The following is a 16,738-nucleotide window of genomic DNA, read 5'->3' as shown; positions in this document are numbered from 1 at the left end:
GAAATGGTAATGTACTGTTATTGCTTTGAATTTGGATGTAATTTTTTGAACGATCGGTAAATCCATTTAGTGTACAATTGACTTCAAAAGCCGGCTGCTCAAATTAAAACTTCGCTTTCAACATGAACATGTGGATAATTATTTCTGCCGTGTAGTACAGCACGGTGCGAAAAATTTCGATACTCTGCCGCTTGTCAACACATTTCTTGACTTCATCCAAACTAAAAATAAATTCTAAACAAAGTTTCTTTCAAGGTTCTCTGTAATTTTTTGAACGATCGGTAAATCCATTTAGTGTACAATTGACTTCAAAAGCCGGCTGCTCAAATTAAAACTTCGCTTTCAACATGAACATGTGGATAATTATTTCTGCCGTGCAGTACAGCACGGTGCGAAAAATTATACTCTGCCGCTTGTCAACACATTTCTTGACTTCATCCAAACTAAAAATAAATTCTAAACAAAGTTTCTTTCAAGGTTCTCTGTAGTAGTCTGAATTCTGTAATTTTGTTAGCGTTTTTAATGCTTTTTCACGAGGCCGCAATTTGAACCCGCAAGTGTTGACGCAATACTAATGACAAACCCTTTCATCACCTACACCGGAATATGTGACAAGTCACGTCTTTAACACGAGATCGGAAGTGTTGACGCAATAATAATAAGAGACCCTTTCATCGCCCACTAAGCGGAAAGAACTCCCTTGAGAAATTAAAACAGTCCCTTGAGAAATTAAAAAAGTCTCTTGAGAGTAGACAAGAATGTTCCAAATTTTGCCCACATCACTCCTAATCTCCTACTTCTGCTTGTAAACAAGCAAAATAGTCGAAAAAATGGTTCCAGTGAATCAATCTTAACAAGGCTTTTAATTAAAATTCTTGCATTTTCAAACTGATAATTAAATCAACGAGCCGTTTTTAAGTGTTTTGAAAAATCCTAACTTGACACCGGTGTCATATAAACAAGTAAACAAGCAAACAAACTAAAAAACAAGCCGTCGTAAAGAAACAGTTCAACAATGCATTTGGAAGGCGGTAATTAGTACTGAGAAGTCTATAACACTTGCACTGATTTTGTCGATTTTTTTTACCTAAATGATCCCGGAATGAATGTTACTGGAGTTTGAATTAGCCCTCTTACCAGACTTCTGTTGTACAACGTGACTGATAGAAAAGGTCGTTAATCATGCTATAAAGGGACATAAAACGGATAGGTTCAACAGCTAACAGACTGCAGCACGTGAAAGATGTTGAGCTAGCCAAGTCGTAGTTTTGTGTAACAATCTTTCCATAGGCAATGCGCCTCAAATTCCGTGTACTGACTTGATATAGTCTAGATGATTTTATATACTTTCTTTACTTACTTTTACGCTTTTGACGCTTGTCTTGTGATTCTTCTACTGGGATGTCAACGCAAAAAGTCCAAATGATCCGAGAGGTCGGCAATCTTGTGTGACCGTACCTCTTCTCACAAAAACGGCTGACCAATAAACAGGTCCACCGATTCGAGCATCCTAAATTCTCCCTGAAGTCTCCTCAAATCGGCAAAAACAGTTTAGAAACTACATGCTCAGCTTAGCATTTTGCTTCGTATCTGGTAGATTTCACAACCCCTCCGAGAGTGTTCGGTTTTTATCCGAAAAACTTGCCGATAGTCCGTGAGAGTTGGCAGGTATATCGGAGTGCGTGCGTTATACCACTTGTCAGCCGCAAACAAAATTAAGAGAAGGCAGCTATACTAGTCAGATTCTGTAAAACCGGACAGTAATAGCTTATTGGCTCAGTTGAGCTTCAGATCTTATAAAACATGACCGTACTTCCGCTCTCACGCTTTTCGTGCGCGTACCACTATCTCATTGTCTTACTGTTTGCAGTTTAGTTACTTGGCTGTATAATTAGCAACTTTAAGCCTTACCCAAAACTAGTTCGAAAGAAATGGAATGGCGTTCCGATTTCCCTTCAAAATCATTTAGCAAGCTAAACCCTTACGTGACCAAGAGTTTTGAATACAACGTCTCTGTCTTAGGCTCGGATTTTTAATTATTGTTTATCTTAGTCTTTCTAAGAAGAGTCTCGGGGTATTGGCCAGTCTCGGTTTTTACCTTGTTTCAAAAATCCATGATACGAGTAAAATAAGTATGCATAAAGCCATTAAGTTAGTTCTACAACGCGTTGTTACGGAAATGAAATCAGAATAGCGGAAAAAAAATTAACTCAAAATCTTTAAAATTTCCTAAGAACTTTTGACGCGGTTAACCGGGTTAAATAGTCCGGGCGCTTAGTTAAGGCCAAGGTTATTTCCGATTTCTTTCAATCAAGTCACGTTTTTTTACTCTTAACTACAAAAACATCGCGTTTTCTTAAAATTCGTGTGGCGAAAGACCTGAAGTGGTTTAACCCTTATGCTAAACCAGTTTTAGCCGGAAGTGAAAGTATTTGCGTAAGCCACCAAGTTCTATGTCTTTGGTCACTGTTCACATATTTTATATTTTTTTCACTCATTTGTTTAATGCTTACGTATTTGAATCGTTCCTATAAGCCTCGCACATTTTCTTTTATAAAAAATGTTTAATGACAAAATATGGAATTGGAAAAGAAATGAGAAAGTGAGTGAGGGTGCTATAAGTTCATGCAGCAATCAAACGATGCGGTCTGGGGCGACTAAGTTCAGAAAATATGGAGGAAAGAATGGCTGACTGTTTAATTAAAACTTGCTTTTAGCAAGGATTTTTAAACCCTAAACCTAATCCAAAGACAACCATACCGACGATACCTCAAACCCCAAGCAAACAACCTGCCATGAGAGCCCAAGTAACTTTTAAAATAACCTTACATGAAGCCTTGTCTAATGTTTCCTCCATAACAAAACATAGCGGGAATGGTTTTATCCAGTGAAATGAGTGGAACAGGATGGAGTTTTTCAGGCCGGAACTCAAGCCCCTTCCACAAATATGCATTTTCGTCTATCATCCCCACTGATACGCCCCTTTCGTTTTCATCGAAAGGCCATGCTTTGGAAACCGTTGTCAAGAGTGAAAACCTTTGAATACAGAACCCTAACGTATGATAGGAAAAAGGCATCGACGAGAGCCCATTAGTGTGAACGAGATTTTAGACGTCTCTCTCTAGTGGGGGAATAAATCAGCTCACGAAAAGAGAGGTTTGAATAGTTTATTATAAATTTAATGTTATATTATAAAACATTTGATCTACCCAGCGACTCAACTACCATTTGTCCATCTCTCAGCTCCACAATCCTGTCACAGTCTTCAATGGTTTTTAGCCGATGTGCGATTGTGATCACTGTTGAGTTCTTCAGTTTTTCTCGGATTGTTTCGTGTATAATTTGTTCTGTTTTAGGATCTACATGAGCAGTGGGCTCATCTAAGATGACAACTTTACTCTCCTGCAGGAGAACACGTGCAAGACAAATTAACTGTTTTTCGCCTACACTAAGATTCATTCCTCTAGAGTTCAATGTGTAATCTAGTTTCCCCTGAAGGTTTTCCACCAATTGCTTCAGTTGAACTGCTTCAAGTGCTTCCCACAACTTAACATCACTGTGTTTTTCCAGTGGATCGAGATTCTTTCTCAGGGACCCACTGAACACAACAGGACTTTGGTTTAGGACGGAGATGCATTTCCGAGATTCTTGAATGTTCAAATGTTTTAGCTCCACTCCGTCTATTGTGATTTTCCCTTCAGCTTCGGGCATGCGCAGGAAAGCAGCTATGATGCTAGATTTTCCAGCACCTGTTCTACCCACAATTCCAATCTTGGACTGTCCATTAACATTCCAATTCAGATTCTTGAGCACTCTTGGTCCTTCAGGATAGTATCTCAGCGATACCCCGGTGAATCGTATTTCTCCATTCGTTGGCCAGTGTTCAGGCCGTGTTTTTACTGTCTTGTATCCAGGCTCAGACTCAAGTTGAGTGATCGCCATTACTCTCTCTACAGACGTCATCAAATTCTCGACTTCTGACGACTGTTGAACAGATACCTGGGTGAAGTGAGAAGTTTCGAAGACGTAGACGAAAGCAAGGCCTACCAGAGCTATAAAAGAAGATAAAAGGCTTGTTTAACGTTTTTTGAATTGTTATTTGACTAAAGCTGGACCAGGTTTTGACTACCCTAATGCCTTTCATTTACACGATGTTTAAATTTCGCAAAAAGTCTGCAATTGCAGGGGCTAATTAAAGTTGAAAAATATGGCGCGAATAAACATCTTCCTGTTGCTACTCTGCAGTCAAAACGCTTTATTTCAGTTTCAGAAAACAATCAATATATGACTTTTCAAATTTAAACCCTCGCTAGCTATAAAGTGCAATTGGGAAATGCAACATTTCAGTACAACCCTGTTTTTAAACTAAAAGTGAAAGACGGAGGACGAATATAAAACAGTCTGTAGATTAGAGTTTGATTGGTCACATTTAAATTTCGGAGAAAATGAGACTAAATTATTCGAAAAAAATTATGGCGGGTATTTCTTGACACAACGGCACTATAACGTAAGGAGAATTGTTCGTTCTTTAATCAATAGGCAATAACAAGGGAAAAAACTCTTTGTTAACCATATACTTACCATTGTCGTGGGAATACAGTGCAGCAGTTAAAGCTACGGCACCAATTAAGAGGGCAGATAGGAGATCCAATCTTATTCCCAGCCATCGAGTTCCAGCTAATACCATGTAATATGCACGGTTATGAGTGTCTTGATATCTATCACATGAGATAAAATGAGAAGTTTTACAATTTTTTTGGCTTTAAACCTCTTCGCATATTTTTGTAAACTTTACAGAACGTTTTTTCTTACAAGCTAATCATTAATAAATACACCAAATTAATATGGGGCTCACCGACCTTGTTTCGAGCACATTAAGCACAAATCAAGAAGGTGTCACTGTGGGACTGGTTATGTCGTAGCTATGGTAGCCTGTGACGTCAAAATATGATCGTTTTAAGTTTGCCATTGATAAGGCATTTTATAATACCATTTATCCCCCATTTATGTGCCCGATCAATATATGTTGTTAGTTTTGATCCAACTTAAGTATCGCGACTTGGCTACCTTTAGGTCATTTGTTGTAATGTACAAAATTACCTTAAATTACCTTCAATTCATGGAGGTCTTAAAACGTTTTTACTAAGGTAAAAACATCAAAGAAGTAATAATAACCAAAAAGGAACAAGGATGGATAATACTGGGTTAATTAAGACGGATTTCGAAATAAAAAAAATGAAAAGAAAAAAAGCTAACTTTCTTACAATGTGCCATCCATGATGTGGCTCAATCTTTAAGCATTTTAGTTTTGATGCAAAGCAGCCTCACCTGTATAAGAGATCAGCAAACTCCTGTTGTCTTCCACGGGATCGAATTGTGTCCAATCCGTCCAATGTTTCAGAGATCTGTGTCAACACAGGACTGCGGCACACAGACTCCAGTCTCCTTAGCTCTCTTGATGTCCTCATGAAGTACCTTGCAATGTAAACATACGATAGTATAATGGGTACAACAACTGCTACAAGCCACACATTTGCAACCAAGGGAAGAAGCGCTGCGGTCAACACGAACAACACCATTTGCACTGCAAAAAGGAACGTCTTTGGCAAAACCTCGTCCATGCAGCCGATGTCTTTAGAAAATCGGTTGAGAATTCTTCCAATGGGATTTGAATCGAAGAATAGAATCGGTGCTTTGAGAATGGCTGTCGCCATGTTGTTGTGAAGGTTTTCTGAAGATTTCAACACCGCAAGGAAGAAAGCGTAGGCTCGTATTGTTGTTAGAAGAACAGCTGCAATAACACAAATGACATAGATGCCAACATTTGTCCTGTTCGTTTGGTCATCACGTGGAAGCGTCGTTAGAAACGACAGCCACAGATCGGGTGAAATCATAACTCCTGCAATCAATGGATACAAGAATCATTAACAAATACCGCAGAAATGATAAGTTGTCTGTGCAAGTTTCTTCTGATAGAGGAAACTACAGCATGCACCTGCCGAAAACTGAATAAATACTCATACTGACAAATGTCTTCCAGGCACTGAGGTGCATAACAAGGAAATCATCACCCCCAACTCCAGATAGCATTGCAGCACTCGAAGGAGACATGTATACTCGATGGTGACATTTTTGGCTGGGACGTGACTCTTTGTCGACTAGTGTTAGTCATCACTCAATAAAAACGATTTTGGAGTTGGCATCTCCTCGGAGTACACGTGAACTTGAGCCTCAACCAATTTGGATTCTAGTGCCTTTTAGGGGTCTTCCTAAAAATTCCAACAGGCACGTCCTCGCTTTTATATCATTTCCCCCTCCCTCAATAATGGGTCTCAAGGGTGAGTTTGGCATGGTGGTATCATGGATTTAAGTTTTTCCTCCACGCTTACCTTGACAAAGAAGGAAAATGAGAACCAAGCCAGCTAAAGCAATGGGACGCACTCCTGCAGTTAGATAATCCCAGTACAACTTGCAGGACACTGCTCCAGTCATACGGTCTTCGTCAGGAATTTCCATGCTTCTGATCGTCTTGTTGTCTGAACAATGTACTTTGATCTGTTCCTGAGACAAAGTTGATTCCTGACTAACTTTGTTTTGGGGTTCTAGAATTTCATTAAGTCCTTCTTTTTTGTTAAGTTCCAAAAACGTCCCTTTATCAGTCATTGTAGCGTTTTGCAAGACAATAACTTGATCTGCAAGCTTCATGTGAGACTCTTGGTGAGAAACCATCAAACGAACTTTGTTTGTCAGCAAGCCAAGTATACAATGTTTAAAAATGTAATCACTAACGTTTATATCGAGTGCAGCGAGTGGATTGTCCAACAGGTAAATATCACAATCGGCATAGACTGCCCGTGCCAAACTGACGCGAATCTGTTGACCACCGCTTAGTGTGTTGCCTCGTTCTCCAACAACAACTTGGTCTTTATCTGGAAATCCCTCAATATCTTCCTTTAAAGCGCAAACTCTGATTGTTTGGGCGTACTTATCGAAATCAAATGGTCGACCGAATATGATGTTTTCTCTCAGTGTTCCAGAGAAAACCCAAGGTATCTGTGGCACGTAGGCGATGGTACCACAGCACTGGATATTCCCTTCAGTAACTGGCATCTCACCAGCGATCACAGACAGCAACATTGATTTTCCACTTCCCACTGGACCAGTGATGATAGCAAAGCTTTCATCTTTTGCTTCAAAGTTGATAGATTTTACAGTGCATTTGTTGTTAACATTTAGTTTGCAGGTCACATTGCTCAACTTGATCCTTCTCTCTCTTTTTTCCTGAAATTGCCCTTGCTCTATAATTTGCAGTTTGTCCGTTGGGCTCATATGATGACCCAGATTTGTAGTTTCAAGAAAGGGATATAGATTTCTGTTATCTGGAATGTCTACAAACTTGGTTATGGCGGAGGTTTTCTTTAAGGACTGGTGTAAATATACGTATTGGTTCTTAATATTCACCTTTTCCTTTCCAAAACATTTTGTCTCTAGCAATGAGTTGCTACCCGTATTGGTTGAGAGTTTTGTATCAGTCACACCATTAAGGTTTGGCAGCAGCAGAAATTCTTGTATTCTATCAAATGAAACGTACGCTTCGTATATAAACTGTGATCCTTCTCCTATTGATCTCAGTGCACTGTTTCGGAGGACGTTGATAATTGACAAGAGCGTAAAAACGATGAACGGTGTTAGGTGATAACCACTAAATGCAAGCGTCAAAATAGAAATGAAGGCGGCAACAAGTCCCGAGGAATACATGAGAGATATGGCACATGACAGGACAATGCTCTTGCGACGAATTATTCTCATCTCATCGCTGCAAATGAGGAAATAACAACACTTTATGTCAGATACGTACATTTGGGACTTGCTGAAAGGGTCGATCTAAAGAACTAGTGTGGTAGTGGGAAATATGTGTATGGAAGAGTAATTTGGGACGAAGGTCGTGGAAAGCACCCAGTTGTCAGTTTAGTAATAAATTAGTTGTTATAAGTAGGCTACTATTTCTAGTTTACTTCGTGATTAAGCGCATTTTTTGGTTCACCGTTGAAAGCTGAAGACTCTTTGCTTTGTGTTTGCTGAGTTAATGCTCATAATAAAACCTGGTCAACCAATAAGAACAAACTTTTTCTGCTGGCAATCAAATGCAAGACCAAAGCCAGTCATGAATTAAGTTTCTGACTTGTCCTGCGCTGCCACCGTTGTGAGCTCTAAGAACACTTATTCACTCACTAAGGTGTTTAGAAGCGATAATTTGTCAAAGTTGTCTAGATGCGTTAACTTCAGTTGCTTTAAGACAGTTACCAGAATATCTCTCTATTTAACATCTGTGGTTAACTCAACAACAACTAGATACTGGCTAGGTCGCCCTGATTTTTTTTCACTAACCTTCGAGTATCTTTGATCTGATTTCTAAAGAACCACTCCCACGCATGCGTCTTCACTTCACGAATTCCAGCCACTATCTCAGTCATCAGATTTATTCGCCGATCAGAAATGACAGCGGTCTTCAGTCGAAGCTTTCCAGACAAGTAAGACAGAAAACCACCAAATGGCACAAGAACAAACAGGAAGATGATTCCCATTAGTGCCTGCCAGCCAATGAAGTACCATAACAACGGAACAGCCACACAAACATCAAAGATGGCGACAAGGAGGCGAAAGAACTGTCTGGCGGCCTGTTCCATTCTTTGAACATCATTGGACACCAGATCAATCACGTGACCTTTTGTAAACTCGTTGAGGGTATGCTGACCAAGGACCAGGATCTACAGATAAACAACAATTTGAAATCAGTGATTAGGTTTTATAGGCGATGGCTTTTATTTCTAGTCGCACCACCAGATATTCCCACGAACGTGTTATCAAATCGGATAAAACAGGATTACAGTCACCCTACTAGCAAACGAGACCACGTTAGGTTGACATTTATCTACTTTGCTGTCCATTTATTAATCATTATCACATTCAAACAAATCCATTAACCTCCATCACTTTTCCATCCTTTATTAATATCTTTAAAATTATGAAAAACGTTTTAGACCGACATTGGTGGAACTACACAGGCTACACACTTACGATTCAATAGATGGCGTGTCAGAATATTGTTCTTAAAATGAATGAAAAACGTTGTTATCAACCACTAATCTTCTTAAAATGTGGTAATACTCAAACCCTTACAAAACCTTTTCTTCAAGTGTCGGCATACTTTACTTTCTGGAATGCGTTTATTTTCTAGTAAAGTTCTTTCAACAATTCCACAGACCGCAGCTATTAGCTAAAATCACAGCGTGTATTCTGTCTAGGCTATTTTGGAAAAGCCGGAAAACAAGGAATGGGCGGTTACCGCTTCTGTTGGGTCATATCCCATTTTACGGATTGAACAGAATAGTATTTCGTATATTCTGCTCCCGATACCAGAATAAACAAAAATACAATTAATAGCTTTATTCGAAGTAATATAGGCTAAAGTAGTGTTTTTTGCGGACATTTTTGGTGAGATGCCTGACGTCATGTATTTGTCGATATATTATGCGGACGTCGGATAAAAAAGTATCGTCCCTTCGCAGGCCCTCGTTCCTAAGTTTTTCGGCAATTTTAATCCTAAAAAATGTATCGTGTGGCACAACATTTTTGCGGCTTCTAAATTTAAAAAATATTTCCGCAAAAATTTTTCCTATAAAAACATTTACTCTACTCTCTGAAGACGAAGACACAAGCGGAACCGGAACAGGAAAACGACAGTAGTAACAGACTGTAGAGCCAGTACTTCACCTCCGATGCTTCACTCGTTTAGACAAGCAAATATCTTTCATATATTATTTCAAGTGGTGAAGCTGTTTCGCTGTTTTGCTACTTGAGTTATTTAACCTGTTTTACAACTCTAAGCCATGATATATTACCTGTATTTTGCTTATTTGTATCAAAAACAAACAATATTACGTACGTGCTGTAATTTCAGTTGTGCGCGACTTGCAAAAAATTGCAAAAATTTATTCCTCACAAGGATACTCGTCTCTTCCAATATCACCAATGTACAAATTTAAACCTCCACAATTTGTTTTGTCACACGGCAGTAAACTATTTTAATTATATATACAGTAAAAACCAAAACTTATATGATCCGGCCGCGTGTCCCATGTTATTTTTCAATGTTACCTCGATCTTTTAACTTCCCAGGCAAACGCTATCTTAGCATGAACGGCGCAGAGCAATTCGTTTTTTAAAATTATCGTATCCACAACATGGTAAAAACTATTGCACCCATATATAATTTATACAAAGCGCGAGCGAATCCCCTAAAGATGACCCATCTATATCTCACCCGCCTCCTTGCAGCTTGTCTGTACTATAGATTTAGTTAAAACCTTTCCTTCATTAACTGGATAATATATGTGATAATTTATAATCATTAGGGAAATACCTATTTGGTGATTAAAAAGAAATCATTTGTTTAAAAGAATCTTACTGAGAAATCAATTGAATCGTGCACCAGTTGTGGTAGCAAACTGACCTTTCTGAAGATGACACCTTTAAGGGAGGCCTTCATCCTCATACCAATCACGTACAGTTTGAAGCTGCTATGATGTACAGCAATGCTCTTCATCAGCACAATCAACAGCATCAGCGCAGCGCAACCACAAAGCAAGCCTCTCTCAGGAGCTTTGGCCTTAAGTGCAGAGATAAAAATTCCTAGGAAAAATGGCTGAAGAAATCGACCCACTGAGTCCAGTAGTCCAGCAAAAGAAATTATACAGATGTCTTTGCAAGACAGAACTTTCATAGCACTTTTCCATAGCCTTGGTTCTTTCTCTGTCAGGTTGCACTCATTCAGATCTTTATTCCACTGTGACTGCAGTTCTTTTGTCAGTGGGGACGTTTTGTCTTCCTCGTGCAATGGCCAGAAGTCAGATTGTTGCAAGGGACGCTGGTTTCCAGTCCTGAACAAATCATTTGTCCACCAAAACAGAAGAAAAGAGATCAAGTTGGCCTTCCTCTGTGGATGTGTGGGGACGCCATGCTCACGCTCTGCGTTCATTCTTTCGAAATAAAAAGGAAAGTTAAGGAAGAATGAAGTGAACAAGGACTTTCACGTTAGCACCTTAATTAGCCCTCTCACCGACTTTTTGTTCGGGCTGATTGTAACCGCCTGTGAGATACAATAAGGCGGTGCTGAAATGCACTCTAAATATATACTTCAGCTAAGGGCAGGTCAGAGCAGATTTTTTTCAACATCTTAGTTGATTTTTTCAGTTAATTCGAAAAAGATGTACTATAATCAAGCGACACTTAGTTAGGTGAAGGAAATAGCAAAAAAAAACGAAACCTTTCTTTCCGCCTAATGCGTTAGTTCACTTGCTGAAACTGGCATTTTCTACCCAAAGTGGTATAACCATCAAATACAATTTGAAAACAGCTTACGATAAATTAATCTTGAAAACATCGGCAAAATGTGTTTTAAAATTAGCTGGGAAACCAACGGATGGATTGACTAACTTCAGTGAATGACAGTTCCGTCATATAAAGTATGCTATAATCGATCTCAAATCCGGTTGCTACTCAACACAGAACATGTTATGTTTTATTCTTTTAAGTCGAAATACCATTCATAAAAAGTTCCGAAAAGCATATTGATTTACACCGACTCATAAATTATGCGTTAATAATAAAAAGGTTCAGTGGACATGAACTAATTAAAACTATTTTCTGGCGTCAATATTTTACGTATAGACTTCTCCGTGTGCTTTAAAGTTCCCATTGCAATTGCCAGCAAAATTCTTTTTTCTCGTTTCAGACACCGCGTTGTCAAGAATTTATTAAAAGGCAACCACAAAATGGCAAACGGTAGTTTGTGCTAGAGGGATATTTCCGTTGTAAATAACGACTAGAACAGGTGACAGACAGGGTCAATGTCACACGAAATAGAAACAAATAAACCATCTCGAATGCGGTGAAGGAAATCAAGGGAAGTTTACAGTATAACTGTCAAATAACAGGTTGTTGAGAAGAAAATTTTGAAACATTTCGACTTTATTAGATAAATATACCGTTATCATCACAAAAATTGCCATGATAAGTACTAATGGACTGCAGAGAGGGGCCGTTCAAGGTTATCTTGAGACGAGGTCATGTGATAACTGATATTGACCGAGAGTCAAACAATTTCGTGTTGCGAGTCGACCAGTCAGCATGTAATTTATCATATGCCCCTGTTGTGACCTTAATAAGTTGCAAAATTGTGAAACACCTTGGTTAATGGACATAACATGATGAGTTGAACCTATGCTGATATAAATAGCTGTTGTTTGCGTCAGCTTTTGTTTATGAAGATTTGCTATGAGAAGGTTAAGTTTATCAACTTCTATACGAGCACTTCACTTTGGTGTAAAATCTCAAAGTCAAAACAAAACCCAGATTAGGTGTAGTGCTCAATGAAATGCTTTCTGACCCTACCTGAGAAATTCTGTCTGCTGTCAATTTGATGTTTCGCTTTTGGCTTATAGGATTTGTTTGATCATATAACAGAGTAGTACGTTTTTTGTAATTAACCATCACAGATACCGCAAATATCGTCATGAATCAACCAATCAGATGTAAAGACATGTTACCGTCATGTTAGCGCGGGAAATGTCACGTGACCCAAATCCCGACTGGCTTCAAATTTGCATGTGTTTGGTAGAAAAATAATTCTACTGTCTGATTGGTTGCGCGAGTTCATCGAATCTCACCGCGCGAGTTCGCCGGGTAAACCTAGAAAGACATTTGACAACTACTTCAGTGTAAAGTTGTTTCCACAAATGAGCTTAAGTGGAATGCCGCCTCACGGTCGCCTCATTGATACAAACACCTCGTTATTAGAGCCACCTCATTATTTGGGATGGCGCTTTTTTGTCCAAGAATTTATTTGAGTCTTTGACCCTTAATTCCGGCCTTTGGAATGTACTCAATGCAATACAAAAAATCAATAAAAGAAAATTGATTAAAACACTGACCTCATCAAACAGGAATCTTACTAACTGAAATTAAATCAATAAGGAATATTTCTGGTCCGAATTTCAGCCGTCTTCTCTGGCGGCTGAAATTTGCTTTTCTGGCATGTTTGACTGAGAATTAAAGGCAACGATACGTCCATCGTTCCAATGAAAATTATTAGATACTGAGATCATTTGAAGTCGAGGGTGCTGTAGAAATCATAGAAATTTTAAGCGAACTCACAAAAAATGCCTTTCCTCTAACCAAAGGTACGATTGTTTTGACGTACACTGAGCAGAAGAGTACGATTTTTTTAAAAAGGAGTAAGGAGTTAGCCTGAGCATTGCAAAATATCAAAAGTAAATTCTGATGGTTTCATTTGCCGACTACTGCTGAGCAAGAGTGTGCAAAGCTGGCCCCCTTTGCCTTCAGTTTGACGGATAGCAAATGTATATATTGTATGTATACATTGTCGTCCGTGTGGTGTCTAGATACTCAAGAATAGTTGGAAACACAAATAACCCAGATTCTTCAATACTAACTGTGTTTCAGCCTTGACCGGCCGTGGAATTGGTACATTTACATGTATTCGGAGGAAATGAAAGACGAAGTGATACTAAAACTGAATGATAAAACATAAACAAAATGAAACACGTGGGTGAAGCCGCGACACCAGTGCGGAACGAAGACTTAATTAATTAGTGCCTCATGATATGTTCAAGTGAATTTAAATTAGAAAGCATATGCTCTTTAACTGTTATCTTGTGGTTGGTTAATTGATCTTGTATTTGCCCGAGGGCGCGTGCCGCTATATGTACGTGCCTTTTTAGCCTCGGTGGTTTATCAACATTCCTTTAAGAATTATGTCTCCTGGTTGTTTTAAAACAATTTCTGTCCGGCACATGTTAGATCGATCACTTATGTTGACTTTTCGTTTAAAAAAGGAAAAAAGAAACAAACTAAGGGAAATTCCGTCTTTCTAGTAAACAGTAACCTTAACTTTGTAAACAGTCAAAGACGACTGGCATAAGTATTTATAAACACAGGTATGTCATCTATGAGATGCAATGAATATACACATGTATCAAACAGATCAAAGGTTTGACCTATCTGTTTCAAGGCCCTCTGGCTTAAAACAAGTCAAAACTAATCCTTTATCATAAATGTCAGAGATTTAGAAGTCTGAGGAGTCTTACACCCAAGTTAAGAGCGTTAAATAAGTTAATATTTACCTTAAAGTTTCTCGCAACCCCATCACAGCTCTTGCATGCTTGTGAAGCCGGCTTGATTAGTCTGCAATCAGTCAGCCTTAACATAACCCGGCTCCGTTGGTCAATATTTTTAATTTAAAAATCCACCAACACGAAAACCCAAGGTTATTGGGTCCTTTGTTTTATTAGCTAATCGATCACTGGGTGGAACTCAGAGGAATGTGTACACAACGTCAATTCTTCGAGGGGACCGCCGCAATTTTAGCGGTCATTTTTTCAATGTGCACCAACTTGAACATGCGCTCAATTGACACGCACAGACACTGCGAAATATTGGATGAAAAGATCTGTGTTATGGGTAGCGTGACTCAGAATACTGAGCTTAAATGTTTCTCATTCTTTCTTTCGAAATCCACCTCAATCGGTTCCTGAGTCCTTTTTAACCGTCGTTTTTTTCTTCAGTTCCTAATAACCTTGCAGGTCTTTGCTACACTTAAGAAAACCCTATTATTTAGAGATTCAGTTATTTCAAAGGAATTTTATACATCATCGGACAACTTACCACGCATCTAGCTTTCAATAAATGGTCGTAATACAAACAAACTATAAGTGTTCAGGAAACCGTATTCAAGCAAGACAAGCAAGAATGTTGCGTGTTCATTTGTTTAAGTTTTACCGCACGCGCAATACTCCCACTCAAGGGAATGATAATAGTCTGGCACTCACAATGAGATACAATGCAAGCTTGGTCAGAAGAAATTACATAACCAAACTTGGATTGATGTTATTGGGGGCATGGACTACAAGTTTGCAAAGGAAAAAATAAAAGACTTTGCAGAGAGATTTTGTGCTTAGATTGCTCCTGCAGTTGTTATATGAAAACCAGCCTTAAATCGAATAAAGAAAGTGCGTTATCAATGTAGTATTTAAAGCTTTGAAATAAGGGGTTATACACGTAGTATGTGAAAAGGTCTTATTATGTAAATCAGTAAACTTCGATGACTGATATTTCAGGGTAAGAAATAGTTCAAACTATTTATAAGTCAAAGAGTCGGATAATATTATGCTACGTTCCCCAGGATGTGAATTAATGGCTAGTCCATCGTTGGCTGCACCCAACGGCCTAAGTTTTTCTAGTAATATTTTCTTTACAAAAACAACCATCTGCTTAGTTTCATCAATGCGAACAGCCGTGGGCCACAATGAAGATTACTTCTTTATTCAAATGTGGCACTTATCTAGCAAAAAGTAGACCCGGCATACACGAGTGCTTTGTCGCAATTATTTTATACTCAGTAGAAAATGTTGCGAGGCTCTTAAACATTCCTGCACGCATCTTAAACATTTTCCTTTAATTAATAGGTTTTTTTTGTGTTCTTACAAAAACCGTTTTTCTTCATTAACTTGTATTGTCTATGTTTCCACTGTTATATGCTTTACTTCAAGTTCTGTTTGGTTAATGTTTTATTTCCGTTTCTTGTGACTGGCACATGTAAATAAATTGCTTTTCGTTTTACGTCAAACATATAGAGGTGAGTATGCGATGGACGCTTATTTCTGAGAAGTACTGTAAATACCTTAGTTTTTAATCATTTTAAACAATTTTTATCATTTTTAGCATTTAAGATTGTTGAGGTCGCTTCCGTGTAATAAAAACAAGCAAACAAACTGAAAAACAAGCCGTCGAAACAGTTCGTCTGACTGCATTCGGGAGGTGGTTATTAATTGGTCTATGACACTTGCTCAGTCTGATTTTGTCTGATTTTTTTTTTACTGACGTGAATGACACCGGAATGAATGACTTCACATTTACCGGAGCTAGAATTGGCCTTCTTACCAGACTTCAGTACAACGTGACTGATAGAAAAGGCCATAAAACATATTCCATACAGCGACATCTTACCTTAAGTTCACCAGCCGTAACTAAGTGAAGCTCGTAAAAGACGTTGTAGATAGCCTAGCCGTAGTTTTGTCTAACGATCTTTCCACAGGCAATGCACCTCAAATTGCGCTGGCTGAATTGATATAGTCTAGATGATTGTATATTCTCTCTTTACTTACGTTATCGCTTTAGACGCTTGTCTTTGACCCTTCTGCAGAGATCTCAACGTAAGAAATGCAAGTTATTCGAGAGGTCGTCGATCTTGGGTGACGGTTCCTCTTCTCTAAAAAACGGCTGACCAATAAACAGGACCGTCGATTTCAATATCCCAAATTCTCCCTGAAGTCGCCAAAAATCAGCCAAAACAGTTTTCAAACTTCATGCTCTTCGCTCTCAGCATTTTGCTTTGTATCTGGCAGATTTCTCAACCCCTCCGGGAGAGTTCAGTTTGTATCCGCCGGAAAACTTGCCGATAGTCCGTGCGAGTCAGTGGCAGGCATTTTGGAGTGCGTGCGTTCTACCATTTGTCAGCCGCAAAAAAATAAAGAGAAAGCAGCTATACTAGTCAGATTCTGTAAAACCGGACAGCCATAGCTTATTAGCTCAGTTGAGTTTCAGGTCTTATAAAGCTTGACGTATTTCCGCTTTAATTTTGCGCTTTTCGTGCGCATAC

The 16,738-nt window shown here is 38.8% G+C and overlaps 2 protein-coding genes across 2 annotated transcripts in view; one reads left to right on the top strand and one right to left on the bottom strand.

Annotated features, from left to right (window-relative positions):
- The window catches only part of LOC144631510 (serine/threonine-protein phosphatase 2A regulatory subunit B'' subunit gamma-like), a 212,672-nt gene that overhangs the window by 181,681 nt on the left and 14,253 nt on the right, over window positions 1-16,738 (top strand). The gene's annotated exons all lie outside the window — the stretch shown is intronic.
- On the bottom strand, window positions 3,163-11,096 carry LOC144631491 (ATP-binding cassette subfamily C member 4-like). The gene is made up of 6 exons (XM_078489930.1): window positions 10,514-11,096; window positions 8,389-8,768; window positions 6,390-7,816; window positions 5,329-5,899; window positions 4,582-4,718; window positions 3,163-4,052 (listed from the first exon to the last, which is right to left on the bottom strand). The coding sequence occupies exons 1-6, from the start codon at window positions 11,036-11,038 to the stop codon at window positions 3,190-3,192; spliced, it is 3,903 nt and encodes a 1,300-aa protein (XP_078346056.1). The 5' UTR covers window positions 11,039-11,096; the 3' UTR covers window positions 3,163-3,189.

This window comes from Oculina patagonica, chromosome 12 (genome assembly GCF_052425735.1).
Source record: "Oculina patagonica isolate OP01 chromosome 12, crgOcupat, whole genome shotgun sequence".
In the NCBI taxonomy this organism is placed as follows: Eukaryota; Metazoa; Cnidaria; class Anthozoa; order Scleractinia; family Oculinidae; genus Oculina; species Oculina patagonica.
This window is presented reverse-complemented; position numbering and strand designations above follow the sequence as displayed.

What these genes read in the sequence shown, in the direction of transcription:
- LOC144631491 (XM_078489930.1), bottom strand. Translation starts at nt 11,038, where the DNA reads ATGAACGCAGAGCGTGAGCATGGCGTCCCCACACATCCACAGAGGAAG. An exon ending in AAGGTGTCATCTTCAGAAAG is followed by an intron (nt 8,769 to 10,513) that starts GTCAGTTTGCTA and finishes GTTTATCTGTAG; the next exon opens with ATCCTGGTCCTTGGTCAGCA. An exon ending in TTTGCTGATCTCTTATACAG is followed by an intron (nt 4,719 to 5,328) that starts GTGAGGCTGCTT and finishes CTCATGTGATAG; the next exon opens with ATATCAAGACACTCATAACC.